At 41.4% G+C, this 12,851-nt stretch overlaps 1 protein-coding gene across 2 annotated transcripts in view; it reads left to right on the top strand.

Annotated features, from left to right (window-relative positions):
* The first annotated feature begins 243 nt into the window (after positions 1-243).
* Positions 244-12,851, top strand: part of hivep1 (HIVEP zinc finger 1) — a 56,967-nt gene continuing 44,359 nt past the window's right edge. For both annotated transcript variants that reach the window (XM_069680999.1, XM_069680998.1), the window contains exon 1: positions 244-333. In XM_069680999.1, coding sequence (XP_069537100.1) covers positions 294-333 — 40 coding nt within the window. In that variant the 5' untranslated portion in view covers positions 244-293. The remainder of the gene's footprint in view (positions 334-12,851) is intronic.

Below are 12,851 nucleotides of genomic sequence, written 5' to 3'. Positions count from 1 at the left end.
CGCACTGCACATTATTACAGAGAAGAGGAGAAATGAAAAGCCGGCCGGGGCACCTGTTTGAGGAATAAACTCAATCAGCGACTCCGTCCTGGACTCTCAGACAGCTGCAGAGTGAGAGCGGAGGACTCCAGCCAGGCCGGCATACTGATCTGTTTCACTCCATGTTCAGACTCTATACGTGAACATCTATGTCTTTATGTGTGTTTTCTGTAGATGTACAAAGACTGCAGCCCAGGAGTCGACTCTAAATCCCGAATTCCCCAAGATGCACCTGTGAACTGAGGGCGGAAAAGATGCCGCGCACCAAGCAGAACAACCCCAAAAATCTGAAAGGTGAGTCCTCAACGTTTGCTTCCTGTGTCTCTCGGCCCCAGCTGGTGGATTTGTTGATTCAAGTCTAAAGAGGAACTGCTCAGTTATCTCTTCCGACCACAGGGTTATTATCTCACTTCATGTTGTTGGTGTAAGGTGTGTGTTTTGGCTTAAAGTAGAGGCATTATTTCCGTCCTGTGTCCTCGTCTGGTGAGAGCAGGTTGTCTTCTGTCTCTGTCAGAGTGGTGGACATCACCTTGGAGTTGGCTTGGCCCTACCAGAGTAGTTTGCTTTTTAACCCCACATCCTTCTTCTGCTCTGGGAAAGCTGATGTATCTCTTTAGTGGACGGAGAAAAATCCTACTTCCTCCAGTAAAAACATCTAGTAGATTTACTGCAAAATGCATCATCACTGAGGCTGCAGCCACATTATATATTTTCGGTGTAAACACATAACTTTTACAGCGAACATCTACACTACTCAGGTGCCAACGCTGTTTTTTGTTTGTAGTGTTTTCTGCAACCAAGTCCCAAACCGCAGAGTCAGCAATCTACTTCCTGTTTATGTCCATGAGCGGTCATGTGAGAAACAGGCACGTTAAGGGACCTTTTACACAATCACTGCACTCCTGAACTTGTCTGGACATCACCCAGAGGGGCTGCACGTGAGAGCCCTGCTCAGCCCTCCTGGTAGAAAACACATGGATAGTCGGATTTGGCCTGATGAGTTAACGGAGCAGGAATCTGACGTGGGCGTGTTGACGATGTTGTTGCACAGAGTGGAGCTGCTTCATGCTCCTTTCTGCTTTGATGTGTATTTCTTTCCACTCTTTAATGGATATTACAATACGACTAATTAAAGAACTGATATCAAACACAAAGCAGTCACTGTTACAGACGAGTCTGCAAGTCAAGAAACGCTAAAGCTCCTGTGAGGAGTTTGGAGTTGATTTTTATTTAATCAAATCAGACAATCAGCGAGAAGGTTGATCATTTCTGTATAGTTGTTTTTATGTCTGTAAGCGCTGCCACCGAGTCCGTCAGAAGAGTCGATAAACGGCACCAAAACTGCCTTTGTTTACATTTTCCACAACAAAGATTCACAGTGTGTGATAAGTTTGATGTTCAGGGCTCACCAAGAGCGACACAACATGAAAGTTTCTCACGTTTATTTTAAATTGAAAGAAGAAAACTGACAATGAAATCTGAAAAATAATGTGTTAAAGTGTCACCACACCCCACCTGACTTATTTTAATTTCACATAAATATTTGTGTTGGATGAACAAAATAAGATTTGGTGTATTGGCGTCCCTAAATTGGCCGCAGTCAAATCTGGCAACAAAGAAGCTGCTTGTTTTGAGCCGTGTTATGTTACATAAATATATTGTCACAATGCAACTTACAGCACATCTTACAGTATCTTCTCATTTCACGACAGGATGCTGCTTTTCTCTCGAGTCTTTGATGTAAACGAACCATTTCTGTCTTTTATGTTTCTTCACACATGCGTCCATTAACACGCAGCAGAATGAGTAGCTGCAGTGTTTGATCTCTCATCAGTGGCTATCCTATTGTTTGTGTCGCATCTAATGGAACCAATATGGTAAATGAAGATGTTTTTATTCCAGCATGTTTTGGTGTGTGTGGGTGCGTCGCCATGACGGAGAAAAACAGGCCCTTGTGTGGAGTGAATCTATAAGAACACTTTGACTTAAAGAGAGATATAACAAATACATGCTGACACAGAATGTTAACACTGCAGCATCTTCCCATGCTAACACAAAACACCAATTGGCTTACAGGATTTCGTGTTATGTTGAGAGCTGACAGATTCACGTGTCAACAGACGTTTGCAGTTCACAGATCTGTGATTTTGCAGCGTTACATGCCGAGTGTGAAAATGTGCATCACTGCAGTCGATCCACACGGCAGATCTCATGTGTGTGAGCAGCCACGGTCCCTCTGTTTATTTATCATACAAACACTTCCTGTGCTCTTTTTTTTATTGAGCTTGCTTGGCCAAACAACATAAATAATTAAGTTTGAGAACAGTACATTTCACCGCCCAACAGAGGACGATAGAAGCGGCGGCCAAATGATACTTGGTTCTATTTTTAATGGCGACTGGTCCCTTGTTTCTCTCCGTGCAGACGGCAGAGCTGCAGCTGCAGCACTGACGGGGGATTTTTCTGTACGGGGGAGAAAATATCTGGACTGGAAACAGTTTAAGTGACAGTAATTTGATTGGGAAGGAAAATCCTTTCGTTCAGGGGCAGGTCTATTTCTTTTTAAAAAGGGGAACACATTTGTAGGAACAAGTAGAGCTCAGTCCAGGTTCTCTGCTATAATAAACACCAAGTAAAAAAAGTAACCTTGTCTACTTAGTTTAATAAATTACTGCCAGATATAAAACTTTAAAATTTAAATATCACTTAATAGCTGCTATTTATAACTCAAACCACCCTTTACTGATAGATTATGAGACAAAGATCCCCGAGAGAGAGAGAGACACGTTAGGCCCCGAACTCCTTCTACACAGGAGCCACAAAATAAGTATCACGTTTGTTGACGTTCTTTTTGTGGTTGTTTTGTGTTTCTTTTTGTTAGTTTGTGTCTCTTTGCTTGTTTTGTGTCTCTTTGCGGTTGTTTGTTTTTCTTTGTGGTTGTTTTTTTTTTACGTCTTTGGTAGTTTTGCGTCACTTTGTGGTAACTTTGTGCCTCTTAGTTGTAGCTTTGTGTCTCTTTGGGGCTGTTTTTTTATCTCTGTGGTTGTTTTGTGTCTCTTTTTTGGTTGTTTTATGTCTCTTTGGTAGTTTTGCGTCACTTTGTGGTAACTTTGTGCCTCTTTGTTTTTGTATTGCTTCTCTTTGCGGCTGTTTTTCTGTCTCTGTGGTTGCTTTGTGTCTCTTTTTGTTTTATGTCTCTTTGTGGTCGTTCTGTGTTTCTTTGTTTGTTTTGGTTCCTTTGTGGCTTTCTTTGGGTATCTCGGTGGTAGTTTTGCTTTGTTTTTGTAGATTTGTGTCTTTGGTTGTTTTGGGTCTGTTTTAGGGAGTTTTGCGACTTGTTTTGGTTATTTTGCATCTCTTTTCCATTCTGTGTCTCTTTGTGGTTCTTGTCCGTCTATTTGTGGTAATTTTAACACTCTCATTTATTCTGTAAAAGCGGCACAGTGTCGTCGAGGTGTTGAACTGAACTCCATGTAACTTGCCGTATCTTGTTCTGGTGAAATCTCTCAGCGTGTTCTGGGGAGTACTCCCTTCACTTCCTCATCATCTGATAACTTGTTGAGACATTTGTTTGGCTTCTTGTTTTTGCCTTCTGACCCAGTTCATCACCTCCCCTCCCGGGTCTGCTCTGAAGGCTTTCCCTTCATCAGACAGGAAGTGATAATTGCATGGCGTGCTATCACATGCTCGAACTCTGCTGTGGGGAATCTTCCAGGGAACTCGAGGAAAAAAACTGCCTCAAACTGCCCTGAAGCCATGACATTATGATGCTTAAAAAGACCTCGGCTTGAAGCTAAATGAGCCTTAAACACAGTGTTTTCTTTGCTTCATAATGTAGCAGTAATTAATCTGAGCACAGATGCAAAGCTGGTGTTTAATTCAGTATTCTCATATTTGGGTATGAAAGAAGCAACACTGAATGTTTTCCTTCCCAGACGTCAGAAATGTGACTTTAGGTGTTTTTTAATTGTTTTCTCGACGCCGCTGACCTGACTTCACTTCTGACGTCTGTCAGGTGAATTTAAGCCGCTCTCGCCCGCCTGTGTGGGAGTGTGGAGGAGGGCACGAGTTCAAGCTTGCTGTCAGTAAATCAACCGTCTGTGCTTTGGACAAAACTCTTATGAGCCGTGACACGACGTTATCTTCACTTGTTTTCAGACTGAATGTTTTATGACCTCTTGTGCGTTTATTCAAACCATATCGCCCTCAAAAAAAACCTCAGTGTGAACTTTATATAATGAAGAAATCAAACACTGTTTGTCAGTAGTTATAATCTAATAATGTCCAATAAAACATCCCGGCAGTAAATCTTCCCTTTAAGAAGCTTGTAATGATCGGTTTCTGTTGGCATTTGGCACGCTGTTGTAAATCCTTCGTCGTAAAATAAAAGTAAAACAAACTATATAAGTTTTTATTAGTTTGCTGAGTTCTAAGTTAAACCTCCGGCTCGTTTAGGGTTGTTTTTGTGTTTTACCGCATTATATAAAGTCAGGAGATATTTGAAACATTTGTAGCTGTATATAAATCATTATTCCCTCTTAATTTGAAGGAAAATCCAGCGTATAATCACACGGCTTCTCCTGTCCTGTCATACCGATTAGCATAAAGGCTTCTGCTGTTAGGCATTAAAAATGAAGCAATCACATGAGAGGAAGTGATGATTCACAACATCACGACCTCGAGTGTGATATCGCTTTTATACAACAGTTACGCAAGCGACAAGTAGTAGTAAACAGTACTAATCAACAACATCTCAACTAGCTCCACAACTTAACTGAAACTGGACTGTTGTTGCTAAGCAACCCAAACATTCTGCACTCTGTGTCTACAGGTTACCACAGATCAGCTGTTTTTATCATGGTCATTTATCTGTTTGTTTTAATGTATCATCAACCAGTGAAGTAAGAGTCTGCTGTGTGAGTCAGAGGAACCAGCTTGATTAATGTAGACATACACAGCCGTGCTTTTTTCTGCTCTGTGCGCCTCGCGTTTTTGAAGAAACGCTCCGAGCGCCTCGAGTTGAAAAAACTTCAACTCAAAGCAGAAAAGCGCCCGACGTCATGGCCGTTTTTTCTCATTGTCCAATCGGATGAAAGGAGAGGCGAGCCTTCTGTCAGTTTACAATGTAACGGTTAGGTTAATGACAGCTAATGATTCGGTGGTTGCCTTAACAACAGTAGGGGAAAAAAAGCCGCCCCCAGCTGCTAAAACGCGCTCTGTCTGATCGGGTGTTTACTTCCACAAAAAAGGCAGTGCGGTGCGCCTCGTGTTTTACAGCTGATCGGGCCCTATATCAGCACTCATGGAATGCCTCTTGTCCAATCAGATTACTTGCACCCACACCACACACACACACACACACACAATGTATATACTGTATGTTATCCATGACACAAATTATATATCACAACATTTGCAATAACATAACATCAGTGACTGTCTGTAGTCATTAATACCTGCAAGATATGAGATTTGATCTGCTTTATATACGTGTAAACAGTTTGTTTGTTTGTTTTTTCCTCTTCTGTTTTCCAGCCCCCCCCCTTTTAAAAAAAAAAGTAATTTAAATCTTTATTCATGTTCTCTATTGATGTCATTAGTATTCCTAATTTTTGTACCCATGTGTCATAAAGGGGGGGAGTTTAAGACTGGAGGGGCAAAAAGTAAGACATGCACAGGTGTTGGATTTGCTGTGATATTTAATTTAACCTCCATTTTTTAACAATTAAACATTCGATCAAAACGTAATTAATTAATAAACCTCTCTGCCGTGGTGCAAGGTGAACTGAAATGTCTACCTGCCACAGCCAACATTTCCCCTGCATTTAGCAGGTGGCAGGTGCTCATTTCATTTCCTGCCTGGAAACTGGAAAATTATGTGCACAGAAATTTGAATCACAATAATTAATCTCAAACGCCTGAAACTGTTAACTTAGTGTGAAAGATGAGAAATCCTTTTTGTCTGTCTCAGCGGATATCGCGGTACACGAGCTGTCAATATGTGTGTGCGCTGGAAAAACACACCTGATGGTTGCACACGGTCCTGTCTCTTTAAATCTGGGGGGAAAAACAAAAACACAATTAGCAACAGGTAGCGCTGTGCATTGATCAGCAGGGTCTGCCAGCTGCAGCAAGGAAACAGAGCTAAACCACGACAGGGATGGGGGAATTACTCCCACTTTGTAGTCTAACCTATCCTATTGTTTAGATGTTGGAGCTGGTTCCCTGGCAGTGCATGGCCAGTCATTTGGGGGCGGAGCTTCTGAAAGAGCACTGAAAGATAGCGGGTGTATTTGTTCGCTTGTTTACTTACAAGCATAAACAAACTTTCTCCAGAATCACTTCCACCAGCCTCCCAAGTTTTGTTCTAATTAATTTTTGAGCGACAAATTTGGAGAGCTGTCTTTGCTTTGTTTTGATTTGAACCAGCATAAAGCCTCACACACAGTAAACACGGTAGCAGACGTGTTTTGAAGCTCGGTTATTAACTGTTCCCTTTTTTTCTTCTCTCGAAAGAAAACCCTGCTCACAGGTGCTCAGTGAATCATTAACCCTCGAGGGACAGGCCAGACTCATTCATGAAAGCTGACAGATTAACAAAATAAAGGTGAACGGCTGCAACGGGAGCGATCAAAGGTTTCACTCATATTTTTAGCAGTGCTTTGCAGCAGATGCTCAGATTTCTAACCCAGCCTCGGCCTGCGAGCGTATACTTCACGATCCTGGCTGTGACGCAGTTTGTGGGCAACAATATAGGAAGTTAGGAACTCCTGCCCCCCCCTCCTCGGAGTCTTTGTTTACTTTTCAAACAGCTGGTCTCTTAGCAGCTCAGGAGGGAAACCAGAGATTCCCCTTCCGACAGACGCACTCGCTCTCTGTGGACATCAGCAGAAATACACAAAACAGTCACTGCTGCCAAGCAAAGTGTGAAATTACGAAGTGTTTTTGTACAGAACAAACTGTAAAACCAAACAGAAAGTTAGTTTACTGAAACTGTGTGGCTGCAACTTCTAGATTTGTTCCTTTCGTTTCTGACAAATTTGCGGAACAACTTCTTGAAGTACTTTGTTTTCGTGCCCCTTTCTCCTCTGCTGCACTTTAATATTGTGCTCTATGTCAAGTGTCTAACAGCCTTTACTTACTTTATACTTTACATTTTTTTTAATGAAAGTGCATTTGAAATAATGATTGGATCGGCTGAAGATTGATCAGCAACTCTCTTGATAGTTGTGCAAAAAAAAGGCAAATATTTGATGTCTGCAGCTGCACAAATTGAGACAAATTAAGGGTTTTATTTTGTATGAGTTTCATAATTTTGTTGGATGAGAGAGTACAAGCTCAGCTCAACAAACTCTCTGCAGATACAGCTCTGGAAAACATTAAGAGAGCACTCCAAACGTTCCTTAAATCAGCTTCTCTCTCTTCACGTCACGGCCGGCCCAGTCCAGATCTGAACCATTAAAACCTCCTGAATGTGATCAAGAGGAAGACGGATGCTCACAAGCCATTAAACAAAGAGCGGCCTAACGTCACCTAACAGCAATGTGAAAGTCCTCCAAGATGCTGAAAGTTGTGATTAAAACCCTGATCGATCTGTGAACTCCTCCTGAGTTAAAACATTAGCATTCTGTTGTTTAGACTTGTTTTCTTTGCTTTATTCGAGCTCTGAAAAACATCTGTTTAGCATCTTTTGCTTTTCTTAACCAGCCGTCATTTTCAGCAAATAAAAGGCCTCAATGAGAATTTGGAAGTAGGGAGACATGTTGTTTACAATGAAACAAAAGTGAATTTCACACAAACACAAACCTGTAAACAGCAGAACCAGAGAAAAACATATTTTTGAAGTGGTCTCTTGTAACTGAAAGCTGTCGGTGAAAGATTTAGTGCTCTGGTTCGTTGGAGGATAATTTAACATCTTATTCTGCCCTATAAAATACACAGAATCTATAATTCTAATTATGAATGTGTCAGCTTTAAGGTTGTGCAATTTTAGCTTTATTATCGACATGTTCGGTTAAAATAAACAGGGTTATATGTTATTTAATACAGTCTGACAAAACAGCGTTTAAATACAGTGACGTATTACAGAACAATATCAATATGCTCATGTGTGCAGACGTGCGTGTACACTTGTGGATACAGGTACATATGTATCTGTGTCTGTGTATACAGTCTAAGCAGCTTCGTTATTAGTTTGGGGGCGGGTCGTTGTTTGTTATTTTATATTTGTCAAAATATAGATTACAAAGCCACCGGCCACTTCATTAGGTACACCTGTACAATCTAATGCAGTTCAACAGCACTTTCATGAAGTTTAGTTTTTGTTGAGAGTCTGAAGTGTGTAAATTCAGTGATGTGTATCACTGAGGCCGTAGTTACAGGTGCTGTTGCACTGAACTAAATTATATTGACAAATTTTTTGCCCCTCCCTTTTTACATACATGAGTGGGCCAGAGTATTAGGAACACCTCTGACTGTAACGCAGCTCAGTACAGCCCCACCACCAGTTATGACCTTGACTCTGAACACATCATTGATTAACACCTCTGTGACAGCTTAGACAAAAGCCTGCACGTTACAGGCAACATCAAAGCAAACCTTAGCTGAGCTGGTGCGTTGGATAAAAGCATGAATTAGCCTTTTCTTTATAAAATGTTCTCTAAAGTTTTGCAGCATTTAAAAGAAAACTTGAGTTGAACAATTACAACAAATGTTTTTTTTTTTACGCCACATTTCTGCTTTCAGTTCCATTGAGGTCACTGATGTGCAGCTCTCTGTGGGCTGTGAGGCTTTCTGTAGTTCGCTGCAACGGAAAACTGTGACCTGAATTTAAACCCACTCATTTAGAAACACTTAGAGTTTATTAACCTTTCTGCTCTGAGCTGTGAGCCGCGTCCTGTCGGTGTCTTCCTCCACACAGCGCCCTCAGTGGTGACGTGCTGCTCGTCATCCGTCTGTGTGGCGTCTCCTCTCCCGGCCGCCGTTCAGTGCCCCTGAAAGTGCCCAGACTTGTTAGCAGTGCCCGTGTTTATAGAACTGACTCTGCATTCCTCCAGTCTTATAAAAAAGGCTCCTCGCACCAGAGCCCGACAGGTCTGGTTCCCCGCTTTAACGCAGAACACGCTGCGTGATAAATCGCCAACAACTGCAGTGAAAAGAGGCTGCGTTTAACAAGGTGGAAAATGTTTGCCCCGTAAAGACGAAGCAGGCAGACGGAGGAGTTTCCCATCTCCCCGACGTGCTCCTCTGTGCTGACAGTGATGTGTAAGCACAGAAATAAAGCTTGTGCATTTTATTACATTAACCCTGCTGCATTATTAATCTTTATAAGTGTAATTATGTGGATTTATTGTTGTTATTAAAGCAGGTGCTGAATTTTCCTCACCAGCCAAATTTGAAGGCGGTTCAGGTTTCCCTCCGGCAGTTGCTTTTTTCACCGCTTCAGTAATTTGCAACAAACTGGCAGATTTCTGTTAATGATCGACCGCTCCTCCGACCTCAGCGCTCACTGTGGTTAAACATCCAGGGTCAGAATAACCTCAAGCTGCACTGACACAGAGCCGGCACGCCGATCTGACACAGAGCTGATGTTTGTGGCATTAAAGGCTTTTTCAGGCTCTAGTTTTGTGGAGCTTCTTTTAGCCTCAGAGTGAAGGTCAGAGTTCGTGATGTCTCTGGCCTTGTCTTTGCCCTGCATTCAAGTTCCATCTTAAATCCCTTTAAATCCTGCTGTCATGCCAGGGTCAGGGTCCTCTGTGACCCACATCACTGCTTCAGACAACTTTTGCTTTGCAGAAAATAATTTAAAACATGAGCACAATTTAAAGTCATTACAAACTGAGATTGGACATCATTCTCGCTAAGAAATTAAGAGTTTCTTTAGGCATAATTTAAGCATTTAAATGACCAAAGAATGACCTTGGTGCTCTATTACCCAGAATGCTTCCTTCAATGTTTAATTTAAAGAAATATTTAATTGTATTCATCCAGTGAACTCATAGATTATACACCAGAGAGTGAGAAGGGAAGTCGGTGAACTGTTCAGGCTAGCTAACGTTACATGCAGCTATTAAATTAAATTAAATGACTTAACATGAATAAACATGAAATAAAACTTTGATACATGACCTCGTCCAGAAACATTAGCTCTCAGCAGTAGAGGTTGCTTAACAAGAAAGACAACAACTCCCATGATCCCTTGCTACTTGACATCATCATCAATTTACATATTTTTTAAACTTAGGGACCCCTGAGATCAGAAAATACACAGGGTGCATTTTAAAAAGAGAAGAAGTTCTCTTTTTCTTTACCTTCGGCTCCTTTATCCTTTATCAGTAGTTACTACCTTTCAATCTCCACTAGCAACACTTGTAGTTAGAACACCTAAACCGTTGGTTTAAACTGTCCTACTTGGAAAAACCGTATGATACGTGAGAGAGGGAGTAAGTAAGTCGGCAAACTGTTTTCGTTATGTTTGTTAGTTGTTGCTAAAGCGGCAACAAAATAATATAACATAACCCATAATCCCACAGTAATTCAAAAACTTATACAAAAAATAAGTTTTTAATATTTTTTCTTTAGAGACAACGTCCGCTAAATCTTTGTTCCTCTTCAAGGGCTAAATAGCTTCCACTTTCCGAGCCTAACTTAGTTAGCTTTGCTTGTTAGCTTCTGTGTCTCCTGTCAAACACTCACACAGATGGCTGACATTGTCCTCGAGGGTTACACCAGGCGATGTGTGGCATCTGTTTTTCTGTTACTAAGGCAACCTGCTGCTATCTTATTGGAATTAAAAAAACTAAACTAAACCGGTTCCTTTATGGCTAACCAGCTGTAAGCTAGTTAGCAACCAAGTGTAAGCTAGTTAGCATAGCCTTTTTTAGCTTTCTAGCAACAACATAGCCGGTTTAAACTTTGCGCTAACAGATACGTTTAAATGATTTTATGCTTTTATTTATGCACACATTTTGCACATCCTCGCTGTCACTGCAGTTTAGACGTTAGGAAAAAAGTGATTGGACTTTGAATGTGCAGTATGTTTTTGTGCATGACTGTTGTTGCTTATGTAAAGGCCTGTGAGGTGCAGAGAAAGAGTTAAACGTCCTGGCCGGGCTGAATGGATTTTTACATGTTGTGTCATGCTCAGGCAGCCAAACCAGTGTTTCCGTCCAGTCCCTTCAAATTACAGTGTGCGAACGCAGCGAGATTCACACAAAGGGAACTTCTCTCCCAGAGGCGGGAATAAAGCGAGGTTTTCGCAACAGTAACTACAACACGGCAGGCTGAAACTAGTTCAGGGATGTCTGTTTAACTGGGTGGTAACCTCAGAGCAGCTTTCACTTTGACAGAGCTGGGACAGGGAGGCAGGAATGTTAATGACCTTACAATATTCTCAGTGAATGAAACTGAATATGTGCTCAATTTGCCATCCTGCTATGTGGGCTAATGTCTATTCCTTGTTTCTGGTGGTGGAAAAACTTAAGTCCTTTTCTCACTATGAGCTGACTGTAATGGAAGAAACATCAACTCAAAGTGCAAAATACACAATTAAAGATGCAGAGATGTGATTATTAGACAGCTGTGTCCTTCTCCATTTTGTCTGAACTCGTAATTACGAGGTGTATCTCACAAATTGAGTGTTTTTCATCACCTCTGGCCGTGTGCTAAGTGTTGGGCGGTCGCTCCGTGACAAATCTGCCCTCGGGGGCGAAAACACGGGAGGAGAGGCGAGGAGCCTCCCCAACACCTGCTAACATCTGCTTCTGAGGAAACACATCTGTGAGTCAGCTCGTGTGAGGATTCAGGTGGAGGCTTGTTTGTGTAATTATTTAATCATGATTTCTTTTTGTTGCGTTTGAGCTGAAGTTACAAATTGGCCGCCGGTTGGAAATCTACCCTGCATGCCCTCTTAAAGCCCAGCTCCAGTTGTGTTTTAAGACATATAAAACGCTCCGCTTTAAATAATATATTTAGTCTGATTAGTTTTTTCTGCAAAATACGTTTAATTACCTTGTAAAAATCCTCCCAAGGCATCTCCTCCCTCTCCCTCATTCCTGAATGTGCTATCCCACGATGCAAATTGGAACCGGTTCTGGAACGTTCAGCTTCTCCTTTTGTAGAATTAAACAAAACTCGTCTCTGCCCTCGTTTTGTGGCTAGCTTGAAATGTAGTAATCAGTAACGTTAACGTTAATAGTCAGTAGTGAGTTATCAAAAATTCTGATGCTCGCACATCGCTGAAGTGGTTGCCATAGGTTACACATAATGATATGCATAGCGTCACCCCGTCCATTAACAGGATTGGCTCCTTAGGTTTGTGACATCACAAACCTACCAATCTGAAAACGTGTTGTTCAGCCTGTCCTTGGTACACTGCAGTTTAAAGCAGACAGGCCCAGCCATGGAGACAACTGCTGATGTTGTCCCTGATATGTCTTGTAGCACATGAAGAACACCACATGGAGATGTTTACTAGGTTAAACACTTGATCGCTGGAGGGGGGCTTTAAATAAGAAAATATGATTTATTAAGTATAAACTTTTTATTTGACTAGAAACAGCCAGCATCTGTTTACCTTTAAAATACACAATAAAACCACCAATAAGAGACAAACCATTTTTATGGTAACAAAACAGAACTCACAAAACAAAACAGACTTTAATACAATAAAACAAGAAGCAAAAGATTGACATGAATCAACTCTCTTAAAAGACTGGATTTATTTATTTTCTTGGTGATTAAAAAAAATGTCCAAAACTTTAACTTTCACTTTCGACGACGACACTTCTTCTGTTGGAGTCCCTCTGCAGCTC

The sequence above is a fragment of the Semicossyphus pulcher genome, unplaced genomic scaffold (genome assembly GCF_022749685.1).
Source record: "Semicossyphus pulcher isolate SPU_LCO1_2020_fin unplaced genomic scaffold, fSemPul1.0.p SCAF_5, whole genome shotgun sequence".
NCBI lineage: Eukaryota > Metazoa > Chordata > Actinopteri > Labriformes > Labridae > Semicossyphus > Semicossyphus pulcher.
Note: the sequence above shows the minus strand (reverse complement) of the source record. Positions and strands in the feature narration are given on the sequence as shown.